The sequence below is a fragment of the Anomalospiza imberbis genome, chromosome 13 (genome assembly GCF_031753505.1).
Source record: "Anomalospiza imberbis isolate Cuckoo-Finch-1a 21T00152 chromosome 13, ASM3175350v1, whole genome shotgun sequence".
In the NCBI taxonomy this organism is placed as follows: domain Eukaryota; kingdom Metazoa; phylum Chordata; class Aves; order Passeriformes; family Viduidae; genus Anomalospiza; species Anomalospiza imberbis.
The window spans coordinates 6,120,157-6,139,271 of NC_089693.1; the positions used below are offsets into that span (position 1 = coordinate 6,120,157).

General features: G+C 49.0%; 1 protein-coding gene across 1 annotated transcript in view; it reads right to left on the minus strand.

Moving 5' to 3' along the window:
- Nucleotides 1-6,915: 6,915 nt before the first annotated feature.
- The window catches only part of ST8SIA2 (ST8 alpha-N-acetyl-neuraminide alpha-2,8-sialyltransferase 2), a 31,755-nt gene continuing 19,555 nt past the window's right edge, over nt 6,916-19,115 (minus strand). The window contains exons 5-7 of the mRNA XM_068203689.1: nt 18,712-19,005; nt 8,420-9,381; nt 6,916-8,389 (exon numbers count right to left, since the gene is read on the minus strand). Coding sequence (XP_068059790.1) covers nt 9,096-9,381; nt 18,712-19,005 — 580 coding nt within the window. The 3' untranslated portion in view covers nt 6,916-8,389; nt 8,420-9,095. The remainder of the gene's footprint in view (nt 8,390-8,419; nt 9,382-18,711; nt 19,006-19,115) is intronic.

A 19,115-nucleotide genomic window follows, 5' to 3' on the forward strand; every position in this document is an offset into this window, starting at 1 on the left:
GCCATTAGTATTACTATGAAAACACTCCTCTGCAAAATGTCAATCTGCCTTTTCAAGGGGATTTTTCACTGCTCTTATCTAAACCACTCTGCCAAATGTCAGGAATGGATGCTTAATGAGGATCAGTTGGAAGACTTAATTGGATGGGTATTCAATGGGCTTCCCTTTTTTTGGTTGTTGTTTTATCCTTGGGACGCTGTTTTCACAGAGATCCTCGTTAAATTTTAGAAGCTAATCTCCATTTAAACTACAAGCTCAGGGAACTGTGGTCCTTGGGGGCTGCTGGGAGCCATGGCTGTTGTGGACTTTCATTGAGTTCCTTTGGAAGGCAGAGAGAAAAGCCATCCAGAATGCTCCTGTGGGAGCAGCAGGGACCAGCTGGGGGCATAGGCAGTTCTCTTCTTGCAAAAAAAAAACAAAAACAAATTAACTCACATGGAGGAAACAGTCTAAAGGCATCAAGGTCATGGAAGAGATAGAGATAGAGATGATAGAGATAGAGATAGAGATAGAGATAGAGATAGAGATAGAGATAGATAGAGATAGATAGAGATAGAGTCCAGGAGTGCTGTGGTGGCTGGCCCAGGGTTCCCTTCTCCACTGAGAATGTGAACACAGAGACACAAGGAAGGGGCCAGCTCACAGACATATCCAGATGGATTCATCTCCAGATGGATTGGGCACCCCAGCAGTAGGCAGCAAACCCCTGATCCTGCCCAAGGCCATGGACAAACCTAAACCCTCATAATCCTTAAAAACAGCCAGAGATGATGCCTGCATGGCCTGCAGCCGCCTCTCCGGGCCTCATTAACTCCCTTCCATCCTGTTCCAGTGTTTTCCTGCTGTCACCTCTGTCAGAGGCAACAGGTGCTGCACAAAATGATTTTAGTGTGCCTGTCACTAAGCACAAAATGCATCGTGCTCTGTAATCTCAGAAATTATGGCTGAAACTCCTCTGAGCCATCCAAAGATCATCCCAACCCAAATCCAACATCCCCATCATCCCACCTCCTGGCATGTGATCCTGCTCCCAGTCCTCTGGCCTGTACCATGTTTCTGGCAGACAGATGTACCTGATGGGGAAACAGCCAACTGGCAGATCCCCACAGCAGCACGGAAGCCCCCCTGCACGTTATGGTCTGTGCAGCACATGCTTCCTGACAGGAAAACCTTTCCCAGAGGATTTATTTCTCCGTGTGAGCTCAGTGTCCTGAACTCCTTTACACGAACAATTGTTCTTTGATTTTCTTTCCCCTCCTACAAAACAATTTATAACAGCTGATTGTTAAAACATCCTGGTTTCCGCTCGTCGTGCTTTTATTGCGTTTTTAATTAAAACCTTGGGAAGACCATAAAAGACACATCACATATGCGAGTGTTTCCATGCCCTGTTTCACATTAAACACCCAAAAATACCCACACACCCCTCCAGCACCTCCCTGCCCCCTTTGGCCTGTGGCGCATTCAGGGGTCCACGTTTTTAACAGGCCCTTTGGCTTGGAGCCGGCTCCTGTTCTAACACACATGCAACACCTTCCCTCCATCCCTAATTGCCTTTCATTTAACGCCTGCAATTACCAAAATTGCTTCTTCCAAAAATAAACCACAGAATGTTCAGAGCTGCCTGGCTTCTCAGATGGTTTTCGGCCAAGAAATTTGTGCCCTCCTGGTCTCTCCTGGGAAGCCCAGGAGGAGGCTGGCATGCTTGTAAATCTGCCCCTTCCATAAAATCCCCAGAAAAGGTGCCGTGAAACCCGTGCTCGAGGCAGGTGAGACGCACAGGTTACAAATCACAACGCCTGCCCCGCTGTCATTTCGAGCCATTTGTTATGGTGTCTTAAGTCAGCAACCTCAACAACTCCCCTGGTCTCCAGCCAGGAATAAAAGTGCTGAAGAAAATCAGGCCACGGTAATTTCCCCAAACCCCAGAGCTAACATGCATGGCAATTAATTAATTTAGTGGAGAGAGGCTTTTTTCCTGCTATGAGCTCTCCCAGGGGCTGCCACAATAGCCCATCTCCTTGGCGGTCATCCCACGGCTTTAATCATGTGTCCCACACAGTTCTGCAGGAAAATTCAGCAGAAACGTTTCCAGCATGGTGCCTGAAATTCAGCCTCTAAGGCCCATCTTTCAAAGCAGAAATGTGACCTGAAGAAGAGGATGAAGTCCGGGTGCTGCTGGGCTGCAGTGCCTCTTGACTTCAGCGAGGTCAGGACAAGTCCCACCACACACTGGCTTCTCAGTGCAAGAAACAGCGCAGCATGCTAAGACTTGGAGTCTTTTGGGGCTAATTATTTGCTTTAAAAGAAAAGAAAACATCCAAGTCTGGAGCTTGTGGTTAATAAAGAGCTTGTAGGAGCAAAGTTCATTTTCCCTAGAGTTGTTTTAGTCATGGAAGAACTTCAAGAGTTCTTTCTCCAGCTTCCTTGAATTTGTCATTGAAAGTTGACTGAATTGTGCCTGCAAACATCTTTAAATCTGATCACAGATGGAGCTTAAATGCCATGTTATTGAAGTTGAAGGACACAGCTTACTTTCTGGGGAATAATACACAGGAGGAAGCTGATACAGAATTACTAGGATGATTCTTGTTTTGTTTTCTTTTAGCCATGTTTCCTTCAAAGCTTCCATCCACAGCACAATACTCACCCACCCCCGTAACAAATTCATTATTTTACAGCAAGTAAAATCAAACAGGAGACAAATGATTGTTGTTTAGTGCCATCAGTTTCAATGGCTTTGCACAATATTTGAGTCATTGGCTCTCGTCTTGCTTTGGAGGAATCCCAAATCTGGATGAATCTACGCGCATTATAAACCATCCATGGGGCCAGACCAGGCCTGCCTAACAGATGGAGGTCCATATGCTTTGGCTCTGCACCCATATGGAACACTAATATGCAGTCCAGGAATAGAGCATGCCTCTTCTCCTCTTCCTAGCAATCTCCAACCCAAAGCGGTTTCCAGGCGCAAGCCGAGTTAAGCAAGTTCATCTGGAAGCTTTGCAGCAAGACACTACAAGACTGATGGTCCAAGCATAACATTTTCCTTGCTCTGTGGTTCCTGCCGAAGCCTAAATTGCAACATTTTCTAGAGAGCGGCGCGTGAGGCTTTCCAGAGCCCTGGTTAAAAACCTCATTACGCTGCTCTAAAGTGCTTTGACCTCTGCTGCCTGGGTCATGCGAGAACACCGAGTGCTCCATCAGCCCTCCACACAGCAGCTTCTCCAGGCAACCAAGCCAGCAAACAGCTGAGGGTATTTCACAATGCCTGGGAGGCTTTGTTTGCTGGAGGAACAGGATTAGTGTCAGATGACCGGCCACCATCTCAGCACAGGGGGACTTAACTTTTATTGCTGGCAGGGTTCCTCCAGCAGAGCCATGGGTATGTTCTGGCTGGGCTCTTTGAGGGGTTACAATGGTCCCAGCTGCTTTTTGGAATTCAAGGACAGTGTTTTTTCCTAATCCATGCTCAAACTCTGTGCTTTTCTCCTGGATACAATCAACAGATACTGCTCACTTCTATTTTGAGCATGAGAGCAGTAAATTCAGTGCCTGCACTGTGTAGCCTTCAGCCTGGTGACTTTGGTATCTCATTTAGGATGACATCTCCCTGGCCATCCCTGGGGTCTGTCCTCCCCCTGCCTGTGCCTTCTTTAGGGGCTGGAGATGGCTGAAGAATCCTTCATTAACAAAACAGGAGATATTTCCATCCATGCTGTTACTTCACATTTGTTCTCAGCTCATGCACGAAGTCTTGAGGGCACCACAGTAGGAAGGGCCAGTGAGTGCTGCTCCTGGTTCTTGTAGGGGCACAGGTAGATTTGCTTGGAGATGATGTTAAAACAGCCAAATGCACCTGCCTCCAGCTGGGCTGTGAAGGGAACTGGCCTGTGACAGCTTTGCTTATGCATTGGGTGGGTTTGATGAACAGGAGCTCATCAAACAGGAGTTATTCCAGCTGGAAAATGAGCTTACTGCTGAATGCCTTGATGTTGCTCATACTGGGAGAGAAGTCCATCCTCCTGGGTGGATGATGATTTTTTTGGTTATCATTTAGGCCCCTGTCCAAGGCCTTTCTCAGTAATTTCCGTGCCTACGTGGGTGATGTGCAACCATCTGGGGGGGCAGAGGTAAGACATGGAGTCCATTCCCTGCTGCTGGTGGTGTCCACAGTGAGAAGATGACCCAATGCAGAACTTGGACATGAGCACTACTGGAGTCGCAGACAAGATTTGCCAGCTCAGAGGTGCTCAGTTGTTATCACAGAGAAAAATAAGATTAAGTAGCAGTGAAGAAGAGGAAGGCTAGAAAGCATTTGATGTTGCTAAAACAGGGACCCCAAAATGAAATTCTGCTGTCTGGTGCTGAGGGTGATAGAGTAACTCATAGAGATGAAAATACATGCTAATAAACCATTCATAAATGTGAGAAACCTAAAAATTAAAGCAACCAAAAGACCAAAAGAGCTGAAAAGTGTATGGTTTGACAAAGTATTACATTAGAGACCATGGTTACGTGCCTGGTTTTACCTCCTGACATTGTGAGGCACTCTGGAGGAAACCAAACCACTTTCCTGCCATCCCCTGTGGGTCTCTCAAAGCTTTAAGCTTTAATCTCCATAGTTTCAAGCCTCTCTAGCATGAAATTGGATTGTTTAAATTTTAAAAAGCAGTGATGGATAAAAAAAAACCAACAACCCAATATCTATGTCATGATTTGTAGATGGTGCAACCTTTTTGAGACTATTTTGCACAAAATTAAAAATGAATTTGTTTTGGGATCAACTGAAATAATTTGTATCATTTAAGTGAGACTGTCTGAAGTGCTCAGCATTATTCCCAAGAAGCATCCAAAAGGCAGTGTAAAAATGCAAACTTTCATTACACCTTGAACCTTGAATACAAAATATTGTGTCTTTCTGGTTTGCAAGATTGGTGTCTCAAAAAAAAAAAAAATCAGTTTTTTCATAAGACTAAAGAAACCCCTCAGGCAGCTTGAAAAGAAATTAAAAGGTAATTTGAATCACAGTGACTATTTGCACTTTGCTCACTAATTATCTGGGCTGTGACTGAAGCAGAGGTCTGGTTATTGACCTGCAGCAAGTCCTGGCTGGTGGAGAGTTTGGGGGAAGGAGACGAAGTCCATTCCTGTCCTGTGGGGCTGGAAGGGAGGGCAGCCCTGCCTGGGCGAGGGGCTGGGCAGCGTGGGCAGCAGCCAGGGGATGCTGTGCTGCAGTCCAGAGGAGCTGCTGCAACTCAGAGCACCCCAGTCAGCTTTAAATAAGGCAGTGCAGATATTAATGATAAAGGATGTTGGCAGTGGAGCCTGCAGAGTCTGCAGTTTGACCAGGAGATGTGCTTGGTGTCAGGGCCAGATATGGCATGATCTCCCCCAGGAGAGCAAGAGCCATGCCACTATGTGTGTATACATATATCTGTATCTATATCTATATCTATATAGATGCCAAAGCTGTGGCAGACTCCAAGGCTGGGATGTAACCAAGCAAACCATGGATAAAATGAAAAAACAGCTGGGCTTCTCACTGTGGTGTGGGAGCAGGGAACACACAGCCCTTACCCCCAATCTGTAGTACCTGGAAAATAATTCCAGGTACAGGAATTATGGCTCAGGGGCACAGGGTGAGGAGAACACTGTGTTTGGCCAATAGCACCTTTTAGATCATTGCCCTAAAAAGCCCCAAACTCTGGGCTTAGCCAGTTGGAGACTCAAGTTTGCCTCTGTTTTTCAAGTTAGGTCACTTCTAACCATCCAGGGGCCTTTTGGCACAAACGTGCCTAACCCATGGAAGGGAGCTCCCCATCCCAGAGCCACCAGCACCACCAGTCTGGAGCAGCCTCAGTGCTGGAGGGAGTGGTGGGATGGAGGAGGGGAGAGCAAGGGGAGCTGCTGCTGCCATTTAGGGCCGTTAACCACATTCGTGGTGCAACACTTGCACCTGCATCTCTGCCTAAGCAGCATCACTGCTCTCTTTTGTTTCACTCCTGATGACAGAAGAGCCTTAATTGGGCATGAAGAAATCCATCAAGCAGCAGCTTGGTGCAGCTGCCGGGTCCCCACAGCATCTGGCAGCTGCTGTGCTGCTCCAGGGCTGGTGGCTGCCCCAAAATAGCCCAAATATCATCCACCCACCCCAAGCACTGCTGCAGGAGGCGAATCTGAATCTCTGCTCCTGCTGCTCATGAAAAGCACAAGGGCTTTATGGTTTGCTGGGGCTTGGTGGAGCCAGGTCCCACCTATTTGCTGGAAGCTGAGATGATAAATTATGTTTCCAACCCAAGGAGCCGCTCAGAGAACCAGACCAGAGGGCTTGACACTAAACATGAAGGCAAGGGGAAATTATTAGTTGTTTTTTGTGCATATAAACACAGCAGAGACCAGCCTGCATGGCAGCAAGGTGAAATGGGAGCTCAGCCAGGGATTTCAATAGCTGCAGGGTCTTGCTCATGGTTTAATGCATTTTTACAACAGGGGTGGAACAGGACCCATTCTGGGAATAGAAACATCACCAGCAATTTCATCCCCCTGAATAATTTGCTTATAACTTGCCTGTGCTTTGATGCAGCAGCTGCTTCAAGAGCACCAGGAAAAAAATCCCTTCTCCCATCCCCTTTTCACCCCTCAGCAGACCCTTGTTGTGCTGCTGCTGTAGCTTCAGCTCAAAAACCTCTGCAGGCACAGCAAGAACATCCTGATGGCTTTGGATGTCTCCCTGGCACAGCCCTGACATCCACCCCACGTGGGCAAACAAGCCCAGCCTTCCCCTCTCCTTCACCAGCCAAAGGAGTTCCAGGATCTCCCCATTTAATCCCATGGCACTTCATGGTCTTGCCTCCCCTCTCGCCCTTCTATTCGATCAAAATACAGAATTAAAATAAAACCCCTGCACATTTATTTCATTTCCTCTACTTTTATTTAAAAAGAAGGTTTGCTAACAGCAATCAGTACCATGGCCCAGGCCCCTCAGTACAACAGTTGGCTTTAGCAGTCCCTGCAGCTCCAGCCCTGCTCTGTCCCTCCCTGTGCTGGGGACAAACCTGGGAATTAGCTGGCTTTAAGAACCACTCCTGAATCGTGGAAAACTCCCTGGGATTGCAAATTACTTCCATCCTGCAGTTTCACTCTCTGTCTCAGCTTAAGCTGAGGTTCACAGCCAGGTTTAGCTTTATTGTGAAACTAAAATCAAGTAAAAACAATATGCAGGAAAAGAAAAAAGGCACCAGGTTAAAAAAAAAAAAAAAACATGAAAGAAACGATTTTCTGGTGCTGGAAAGAAACATCCCCTCAGTGGCAGATTAGCCCACATTTATCCACTATAATGTTGCTTATACCTTAATCTTAGCCATCTTCATCTGACACTAATTAGCAGGCTGGAGGCTCCTCTGGGTACAGTAGCTTCTATGGCCCAAAACATGAAAGTGAGCTCTTCTTTTTACCACTTGAAGCACTCAGCTTTTAAAGAGACAATGTCAAGTATTTCAGCCCCAAACTGTACACTTTTTAACTTAAAAAACACAGCAGCAGGAGGAGGCCCAAAGGTGATGATACCCAGCCATGGCAGCAGTGAACTGCATGCCTGAGGTCTGCCTGTGCAGTGTTATTTACTGTCCCACAAATTAAATCCAAACAGCCCTCGCTGAACCCTGGACTCACCTGCATTCTGGCACTGAGTGCTAATTAGGAGACAAACAGAACAGGCTACAGAGGCAGAAAATGAAACAGAATCATCAGATCTATCTAGTTGCTTCCTTCAAAACCCCTAAAAATTAGAGAAAAGCAAATGGGCTTATAAAAAATTCTTTATATTTTGGGTTCTGTCTGACAGGAAAAAAATAAAGAAAATATTATTTCTATGATGTTCATCACTAGGCAAGCATCCCATCAAGATCCATCTGACATCCTATTTAACTGTTGGGAGTGAGAGATAATTAGGGCTTGAAAGGATTGACAGAGTGGGACTCCAGGAATTCAGCACTGTGTGCTGGTTCTTCAGGGAGAAACTGAAAATAAATAATTTAGACTTGAAGAAGTCCCTTGAAGTCCTGTGGTCTTGCTGCTTGGCTGGGTCTAGGCCTATCATCCATATTTCAGCAGTTTTTGGAGGAGGGAAGAAGGCAGGCTGCTTAGCAGTTAACAGTTGTGAATTAGAGGAATTAGAGCTGGATATACTTATGGTTTCCACGAGCCCTGACAGATGCTGGGTGTCCTTGTGACACAGTGAGACTACTCAATACTAATGGTGCTGCTTTGTGGCAGCAAAGCTCCTTCCCGTGACATTCCAGCATCTCTGCTCCTCCCTACATTGCTCCTCAGAAAAGGAAGAGAAATACACATTCAGCATCCTCCTCACCATGCCCCTGGCCCAGCGCTGATGCTCTCATTCTCTGGAGGCCCTCACTTGTGTAAGTGTCACTGGGATCAGCTTAGCTCTGCTCCCTGCCACCTCCTGGAGACCCTGCTGCAGGCCTGGAGGCTTCTCCTGCTCCGAAGGCTGTGCCCAGCCTGGCACTCTGTGTCCGGATGGATCTGGGCAGTGGTCCCTGCGGAGCAGGACCCGGGTCCTGCTCGGTGCCACGGGACTCTGGGCTGTGAGAGCCACCAACAAACCTTCCCTGCCCACCCCGCTCCCTGCCCCTTCCCCTCCCCGCCACGAGCACGGGGCCAAGGACGCGCCTCGCTGCCGGCGCCCTTGGCCAAACAAACTAACTACCAACCTCGGACCAGTCACGACAAACGGCTCACGTTTACCCATCACCTAACAAACCCTCAAAAACCAAGGCCACCTTCACACCTTTCAGATGTAAGGCAAACACCCTCCGAGTCCAGCAAGCCCCACGGCAAGCGGTCTTGCCCAGGCCAGTCTGGTGAGACGCTCCTGCATCTCTCCTGCCCCTCCCTTGGTGAACACCGAACAGTTATAATACTCAGGTCAATATATATAGGTACCACGTAGATATATTTGTGTCGCTGTCCTGCGCGTTAACGGAGACGACCAACCCCACCAGGCACCACTCGTCCTTTCTGCCCCCTCCCCTTCCTCCCGTGGCTGTGCAGGAACATGGCCAGGGACCACCCTACGTGGCCCCATCGCACTCCCCCACAGTCAGCTTCAAGGCTCCTTGCTGGTGCAGCGTCTTTAAGGCTTTGAACTCCAAGGGCATGGTGTGCGGGCTGGCCTGCGAGGTGTAGCCGTACTTGAGGCTGTCGTAGTAGTGGTACTTGACCGGGTTCTGGTTCTGGTCCAGGGGAAAGGGCCAGAAGCCGTAGAGATAGATCTGGTTGCAGAAGCGGGTGGCCAGGGTGTACATGAGGAGGCCGGTGGTGGGTCGCTTGATGTGCACCTTGTTGGTCAGCCAGTACCTGCAAAGGGACAGTGGAGCTGGTTATTCACCCTCGGTTACCCTTGGATAACCCTTGGTTATCCAGGCTCGTGTCCTGCACCTTTTCTCTCTCCAGCCTCTGACTGAGATGTATTGGTGATTCAAAGTGAGAGGATTCTGACTAGCAGAGTTCTCCATGCCAAGAAAAAGCCTCTCTAGGGACTGCATCCTCCTGCTCTCTGTCTGCTGGTTACATCACACTTGTTGCCATGGCACTGAAGCATCTCATGCCTCGACAATCCTTTATGAAAAACAAATTGCTTGCAACAGTGGCCTTCGGTACTTCAGCCTACAATTATCTTCCAATCAACCCTGGAGATCAATACCACAGACCAGAGCATTCACATGTCAAGTAGGCTTCAAGAACCCCTCGAAGCAGACACAGTCAAACACATGCTGATGACTTCCATTGATGAATGAAGATTTTACTCTGACAGCAAACACGACAGGGCTAGAAAAACATCTGCCTTGGAACAAAGGGTCCCCGGGCTGAAAGAGCTAAAATGCACTGCTGAGTTCCCATTACACCCAGCGACTGCTGCTGTGATCCTGGACCAAGATTCATCACCACACTTGGCAGCATGAGTCCATCAGACACACAATATGGCACGTTGCAGTAGAAAATGTGAGATACGGAGGTCAGCTGTGCTCGCTGTTGGGAAGCACGTTAGTTTTTATGAGGGATGGCAAAAAGAACAGGGGAAGGATGTAGGGATGTAGTGATGCAACAGCAGAAACGGTATCAGCTGTGGTATTTTGGGCTGCTGATAAAAATTATTGCAGAATCAATATCGCATCCTGTAAGAAGATGTTTCCAGTGCCCCATATTTATTGCAAAAGCAATTTATCTGCTTTGCTCAGCAGGAAAACACTGTCAGATGAGCAAAATCAGAAAGCAAAAGGTTTGGGGAGGTAGAAGATTTCCCCATCAGGCACACTCCCTCCTCCCCCAGCATGTCTGATGCCAGCACTGCCCCAGCACATCCCGCTGTGCCGCAGCCTCTCTCAGCCCTTGGATTATTTTTAACGGGTATTTCCAAGGGCCTGAGCTCAGGTGAGTGACTGGCAGCACCTTGGACAAAAGGAAGCAGAGCAGAGCACGTGGCATTGCTGTGCTCTCACCAGATGTTTGGGACCCTGAGCCGGGTCCTGCAGTTGCAGTGGAGCCCCAGGAAGTGCCTTGTTCCTCATTTGCACTTTCTGCTGGGCTCCCGAGGGTCTGGTGCTCAGACAGCAAGAACCCTTGGGAGAGCTGAGCCTTAATCCTGCAAATTAGCTTTTCAAGAAAGCCATTAAAATTTAGCAACCAAGGCACAAAACGTGCTTGCTTGTTCTCAGCCAGATAAGAGAAAAAATTGACTTTTCTGGTGAATCAAATTCTGGAAGCAGAGTGACTGCCTCGGCATGTGCAGGAAGGGCACAGGGACAGCTTTTTGGGGTGGCACATCCAGGGGTGCTCAAGGGGGCTTTAGCAAAGGATAAATATGATGTTTTGGGAAGGAGATCTTTGCCTGGCTCATGCTGACATCCAGCACAAAAAAAGAGCAAGAAACAGGGGGAAAAGCACTACCATCAGCATTTTCTGTGCTTGTCCAGCCGTAGGGCTGTGCTGTGGGGAGCCAGCAGAGCTCACTGCAGTGCCAGGCAACCTGCTCCCACAGGTAGCCATAAAGCAGCCTCCTTGATGAGTTTATGGGTAAGCACATTAGACCCCCTGTGTGCAGAGGGAAATGGGAGATTATCACAACCATTTAACACTGTGAATTAGGGTATCCTCATGCAGCAGGGGAGCCACCTGGGAAGAACTGTCAAGTCATATTAAGCAGCTGGCTTTGAGGGAGGACAACTGTCTGGGTTTGTCCTGCAGCTGCTTTAGCCTTAAAACTCTCCTTTCTGTCAATTTACCAGCTGAAGTACACAGAAGCATACTGGTGACCTTTTACCCTCCCAAAATACTAACTTTTGTGTTTTGTTGAGAGGCTGTTAATACTCTATGAACATCCAAGGATCCTGACAGCAAGATGAAGTGATTCTTGTACAGAGGCACAGGCCATTCATGTGAGCGTCAGCTTCATGCATATTTAACAATGAGAAAAATGACCTGGGTCAGACACTGAAGTACCCTGTAGACACATGCTGTCCTCTGCAACCCAGCACACACAGAAAACCCTACCAATCCCACGAGTGTGCACAAACCACCACCCTAAAACAGCCCTACCACAACCAACCCAGTGTATCCACCTCACCAAATGCAGCTAGTGAGCACTCACTTGGTAATACTTAGGGGGTAGAAAACACTGACAATTTTTAAATAATGAAAATTAAAACCTGGCTCTTTTGTATGTTTTTCCCTTTTTTGCAGGCAGGGTATTGCAAAAACCTCACTCATGCAGCATTATAAATTCTCAATGCAGCTTTGAGAGGGGGTGAGGGACTCCAGGCTGTCCCAAACCACCCACACGGATGACATAACATAACACATAATGCCCAATCCATAAAACAGGCCATGCCACAGCTCCTGCAATTTGTTTCCTGGATAGTGAAGGTGGGAAATCCTCTGGTGAGCTCTGTGAAATACTTTTGAACGACTGGTTTGTGATGGGAGTGTCAGAGCTATGCAAGACCTTCCTCTTATCTCTCCCACCACTGTCCAGCTGAGACAGCAGCCACAACCCTGGTGCAGGAGAGAACAGCTGGGGATGGAAATAAAACCTAATTAATTCTGTAAATCCAAATGAGGTTGTCTGGGCGCACATGGGATGCTGTGTCAACAGCACACCTTTAATATGCAAGGTCCAGGATTTTAATTAGGAGGAAAGATAATCTCGAAGCAGGCAGTAATTATTTTTCAAACTGGCTACACCAATCACCATAACTATTAACTGCAACATTTTATGGAAAGAGACAGCAATTAAAAGAGAAGAGAAAAGAGCAGTCCTGAAACCCAATACCTCTGTTCTAAGAGCTGTTCTTCCAGTGAGGAGCTGCTGCTGTGTCTGTAAATAAACCCTCAGGTGTGGATGCAGCTCCTGAGATAGGCAGGAGCCTGAGCAGGATGTGGCTCAGAACAGGAGCCATGATTCTGTCAGGGGAAAATTGCCTGAGACAGCTCTGGTTTCAGATCAGGATAGTGACAGATGGGAAATGCCATCAGACCTTCAAGGCCATCTTTTGTAAGGAGGCAGCCTAGACACAAGCCCTAACACCTTCTTGAACTGAGACTTAAGAGCAGCTCAGAGAGTCTCATCCTACAGCTGGGAGATGGTTCTGGTTGCTCCTCATCTCCTAATCCTCAGCTGGAGATGATTAGAAGTCTGCTAAGCAGAACTGCTGCCAGGTGCCTCTCGTGAGGAGGCTGCTCTGCAGCCACAGGAAAGAAACTGCTGTACTGGGACCTTAAAGCCCAGGGGAAGTCCTGCAGGAGGCAACACTCTGAAGCTGCCCCTAGGAAGCCACAGCTGCTACCCGAGCCAGGGAAGGTGGCAGCCACCCCACTGCACACCTGGAGCACATGTCCCACCACACTGAGAGTGCTCATCCTCCCCACCATCACTGAACTTGGGAGAAGAGCCTGGCCTGGATTTGGGCTGGAATGCTGGGTGCAGAACTCCTCCCTGCAGGCAGCACTCGAGGACTGCTAGAGAGGGTGGGGTTCTGCTCTCTGCTTACCAACCTGACATGCCTGAGAGAAACCTAAAATAACTTGTACCCTCCAGGTAAGGGTTAACTCACAGGATAAAATTAACAGAAAATCCATTGCCCTCATGAAATTAATAAAAGACATAGGTCAATGAAGAAATCAAGTATCAGCAGTATCAGCTGCATTATTTCATGATACAAATCAGAATAGCTGAAATAATGCAATTTCAGACTCTTTTAAAAAAAGCTAATTCATAAAAGGGTGATATAAACACAAGCTGTTGTGGAGGTGCTAGTCCTTGACTGGCAGCAGTGTATTATCAGTCTGCCACACACCCCCTGCTCCCAGTAACACCCAGAAAAACCAGACACAGATAACCAGAGCGAGTGCCCTGACTGACCTTGGTGCTGCTGCTGCTGGCAGGGACAGAACATCCCAGTGCTGGGTGGATGGAGAAGTGCTGGAGCCCAGAGAGCAGCTGATACCCCCCCATTCAGCTTCTTCCAGCCCTTTTTCTGTCCAGGTATAGAGTTTCCTCTGTCACCTCCACCAGAACAGCCAAGAGCCATGAGCAGTGATGAGAGCTGTGCTGGACAAGCAGGAACGGGCATGTCCCCATCCAGATGCTAACAGTGACTCCAAAAACTGCATCTGGTGTCAGCTGGGCTTTATCCACAGTCTGGGCAAAGCTCAAACACCAAACCCAGCCTCCTTGTCTAGACTGGATCCAGACCGTGTAGCCTGGTTCTGGTTTTGGTGACTTGGCACAAGGAAATCAGCTCTGAGCCACAGATAAGAAACTCTCTTCTCCTCCAGATCTTGAGCTCTGTGATGCCTTTTCAAACACATATGGTACTCAACAGCCTCAAGTTAAAGATTTTCTAAACAGACAAAAAAGGAAAATAATTGAGAATAACCTTATTTCTCTCACCTTTCCTTTCTATGCCCCTTCACTTCTTTTGAAAAAGAAAAGACTGCATCTTCCAGATTAACAGGAACAAATTAACTCTCTTGGGCCTCCAGTGCAGACACACCACAGCTGGGGTTCAGTGTGCCTCAAGTGCAGAAGAGGAGAGGATAATAGCTCACACAAGGACTTTTTTTTGCAGGATATCCACTGATCTAACCCACACATGGCTTTATGGGTGTTCACAGTTCCCCCTCGCATCCCACTCCTGTCACACACTTGTGAATGGCTGTTGTCTTTCCCTACATCCTTTGGACATCTTTTCCCCTCACCTGAGTGCAGGAGCACAGTCCTTAAACCATTTGTTTAATGTTTAGGGGAAGGGCTTTAAGGCACAAGACCCCAGGGCAGGTATTTCAGAGGAGCCGCTGTAAGCATGGAACTCCATAAGGGAGGAAGCATGAAGTAGCTGCTTTAGAAAACAAGTGGGTGATGCTGGCCTGACACTGCTGGACACAGCAGAGCCAGTCCTGAGACAGAGGGTGAGAAAAGCTGAGCTGGGAGGGCTCTGAAAAGGAAAAGCAGGAGCTTAGGTTTGATGTGTTAGAGGAAAGCAGAGGCTGTGGAGGGATGCAAGAGAGTGCAGTCAAAGCAACAGGTCAGGAGAACGATCTGCACACATGTCCTGTGTGAGGCAAGTGAGGCAAAGGGGGTTGGAATGGATGTGGCATAATGGGGACACGAGGAGAGGAGGGACCAGGTGTGTGTTTCCATGGCTGATGGGTGGGAAAGGCATCGTGCCCTGAAACCTGAGCTGAAGGCTCAGCCCTGTTCAGGTGTGAGGACCCAGGCAGACACCCAAGGCAAAGGTGGATGCACCCTGTGGCCTGTGGCACCCTGGGCAAGGTGATTGTCCTGAAGAGCACACGCCAGCTGTCACAGCTGCTTGGATTTAAACCTAATGGGAGACCAAGCCTAGGAGCTGGAAGGTTTATTGATTTTTAATTTTTTTCCCTCTCAAGAAGCCCTTAACAAAATCTTATGGGACTGGAATTGGTTACTGCCAAGAGACCCTGTGATGGACACAGTGAGAAATGCTGGAGCAGATTGGACAAAGTGAAACGTGTCCCTGAATTCGCTGCAAGGAGTGACAGACAAACCTCCCAACACAATTATTTTCCCTCTCTGCCTGCATTTCATGTTATTTCTCTAACGAAAGCTGCTTGGCAATAGGGATCACAAGGCTTTTTGGAGACACTAACAGGTAACTTATAAGGGGTTTGCTTGCTCCCCAGCCAGGCGAGGTGTGTGGGGCTCGCCAGAGGAATTGCTCAGGGGACATTTAATGGAACCACTGTGAAGCAAGGCACGAACACACCCTGAAACACACAGCACTGTCCCCAGGAGCTGGCTCCCTGCCACCAAACTGCCCCCTCTCCAGCCCTGGGGGTGACTTGGCTCCCTTCTGAGCTCCTCCACTGGAATGCTGAAGGCTCTCTCCCCTCCTGGTGAGAGCTGAACCATGTGAGAAAAGCCTGCACTATCAGCAAACATTTAAAGCACCCTCACAGCTTGAAAGGTGATGTCTCAAATGATGCTGTTGAGGACAACAAAACCAAATGCTCTTTACTTATCTCAGCAATGCACCCTCTACAAATGCCCCAAAATGCACTGAAAATTATAGGAAAAACCCTCAATTGCCACTCGAAATGAGTTTTGGTTTCAGGGAAAGTAGAGCAGGACAATAAATACTGTGGTTCAAGGAGAAGTCAAGGGCTCACAAATGTATTTTGCTGGTAGTGGAAAAAGAAAAGGCAACACTTTTGTGGCCAAATTGAAGTTGGCTGAGATGTCAGCCTTTGTAGAAAGTGCTATTCCTTGGGGAAAAAAATATAAAGGGGTGCCTTGGCTGAAAAACTTCCCCTATTTCTCATTTCTTTGTGACTTCCAAATCAACTCAGGGTAGATGATAAAAGGTAGTTTTATCCAAAAAGGGAGAAGATGGGACCTCTCTGCAACAGCAGCCCACTGCAGCACAGAAGGATGTGCTGTGGGGCTTTGTGGATTATTCTTTCTCTGCTGCACACCACATGCCACAAAATGTATTTGTTTCACAAAATTCAGATCTGTCAAATAAAAACATAGTGCTATGAACCAGCACAGAGAGAGCTGGAGAGACAGAGGATGTTGATGGAGACCATACCCTTCATAAGCAGAAATATGGGATGATCACAGGAATTGGCCAGTGACAAAGAAGATGAATAAGTAAACTCCTAGTGATTCTGGTCAGCTGGACCTGAGGAAGGACTCCTTCACCCCAAACCACATCATATCAATTACCCTGAGCAGATGGTCAAGACAACCCTGTTGGTATCTAAGAAACTTCTTACACAGCACCAAGAGCATCAGCCACCTCCCTCAGCTGTGCCCAGGTCATTCAATCCTGCCTGAAGCACTCTCAAATCCACCCAAGCCCAAACCTAAGGAGGCTGCACCAAGGAAAGGGTTAACACTGACTGCAGCCTTCCCCCAGAACAGCACAGCCCTTCGCCCCCCAGCCCTGGGTGACCCCTCTGTGAGCTCCTGGGCCAGGCCACAACACAGTGGGTCAGTGTTGAAGTGCTCCCATCAGTTCTGGCTTGCTGAGGGGGCTGCACTTTTCATTAGATTAATTGCTAATCAGTAGGCATCCTTGTTTTCCTGCTGATACGTGTGAGAGCAGGAGGGCAGGTCAGGCAGCAGCTCTCCTGGCTTAGAGGGCAATCCCTGATGAGGATTAGCACTGGCCTCTGTGGTTATAATTGAATTAGTGCTGCCTCTGTGCTGCCAGGAGCCACCTGGCCCTGCCCCCAGCACGGTGACCAGCCCAAGGGACAGGATGGAGGTCTTGGCTGTATTTCCAACCAGGACCTTGGGGTTTGCCATCAGCATCAGCCACTGTCCAGCCACGTGCTGGTGCCACCACGACACCCCCAGCTCCCTTCAGGTGCTTGCTGCTCTGGCTGCCTGCATCCCTCTGAGCCCCAGGAGGTTTTGAGAAGCCCAAACCCACGTTCCTTGCACGAGACCCCAGTGAAGTCCATGGTTACTCTAAAGCATGTGCAGAAGGAAGACACTTCTCCAAGCCACAGGTGCACTGCTCTGGGCACGAGGCAGCACTGAGCCCCTGGGCTTCTCCCAAAATCCTGCACCTCCTCCAGCCAGGCAGGTCCTGCCAGCCACAGGTGGTGGCTCCAACACTGCTCTGCTGGAGCTGCACAGGGACAACCAGCGTGCCAGCCAGCCCAGCTGGACTGCAGGGCTGTGACACAGAAAGGCCAGGAAGATGCTGTGAGTTGGAAGATAAGCCCAGCAGCTGAGCTTGTGGAGGCATCCTCCTCTCCCACAGGAAAGCGATGCCTAACCCTTGCCAACTCCTCTGCAAAGCTTCCTATGGGAAGTTTCTGGCACTAGGAATGGTTGCCAGCACAGGATTAGCAGCCTGTTGATTTAGAGGGCTTATTACAGGAGCTTAATTCTATTTTGACAGATGAAAGTAAGTCAATTATAGCTAGAAATAGCTCTGAATTTGGGTTGTGGGATTTTTTCCTTCCTGTCTTCCCCTTCTGTGAGTTGTGGTATCATTTCCTTCCCTTTCTTTACCTCAAAGCCAGTGCTTTCTGTGAGATGTCTCTCTGGCCCAGGGAAGCCTCTAACACAGGCACTTGGGGCAGATGTGGTACCTTGCTCATTATTGCTGCCTGGGAGGCACCATGGAACCACTCCACTCCTCCCAGCCTCCCCAGGCTGCCCTAGAGCCCCTCCTTGGGCTTGCTCCTGGCAGAAATGACCCCAAAACCTGTCCCCTACCCACCCCCTGCACTGACACACAGCCTGAGCTGGGACAGGAAACATCCAGCAGGGACCAACTGACCTGCAGAGCTCAGGCTCAGAGGTGTGCAGGAGAAGTGCTCAAAGAAATCAAGGAACATTACTGCTGAGGCTTACAAGTGGGAGCACCAGCTACACAAGGAAATTGCTGTCCTGTGAGATTAACGGGGTCTAGTCAGGATCAGAGGACAACTACTGCCATAAGTCATCTCCAGCAAAAGTCACTGTCGGCCTCAACTCCCTAAATGCCTATGGAATCATGATCTTCCTAGAGAAATGAAGCACAAAAGCAAGATTCTACCCCATTCCCAAGTCATTTACCTGAAAATCTCACCCCTGGGGCTCTCCTTCTTTTATTTTCTTTCTTTTCTCCTCCCCACCACACCTGTGTCTCCTTTACACCTGAAGATGCAGGCAGAGAACAGAAAGACCCTTTCCTTCCCTCAGAGTAACCCAGTCACCACCAGCTGGCCCTGTTTATGTGATCAGCAGGACCAGACCACCTCACTCTCCCCCCACCCAGGCTCACACACCTGACTTGAGGAGCTGTGTCAGACCTGTGTCACTGAAGCACAAGGTGACAAATCTCGTCGCTAGCTCAGTGCACACCAGTTTCTCCAAGGAAAGCCCTAACCACGGGCTTGGGAGTTATGGTGATGCCCCAGGAAAGCACAGGAGGTTTGGATGCTGCTAAAAGCCCTCACACTCAACGAGCACAGTGGGGAGCCCCTGCTCACAAGCTGGTCTCCATCTCTTATCCAAGGACCATCCACCACCCCATCCTGATGGTCTGCAGAAGGAAACAACTTGTGCTGTTTTCCCCCAGCACAAACCCAGGGATTCCCCTCCAGCCCAGGAAATGCTGGCAGGGAGCACACCAGAGAGGCGCTCACCCTCGGACGGCGTGCAGCAGGCGCAGCGAGGGGTAGGCAGTCCTGACGTTGATGTGGTGCTTCAGGATGAGCTCGTTCACCCACTCCACTCGCTCCTTGCCCCCCTTGGCCATGAAGGCTGGGATCCAGAGGATGCTGCCGTTGAGGCTGTGCAGGCGCTGCAGCAGCTTCTCCCTCCAGGTCTCGTTCACCAGGTCCTCGAAGGCGCGCTGGATCACCGAGGGGTTCATCGTCACCAGGTCTGTCTTCATGCCCACGTCCTGAGAGTACTCCTGCACGGGGGCCAGGTTGCACCTGCAAAGGGGAGCGCCCAACAGCCCTGTTCAGTGGACTGAGAGAGGGCAGTGACGGGCACGAGGAGGGTGTGATGCCAAAAGCCAGGGCTGGTGACACTGTGCCCATTC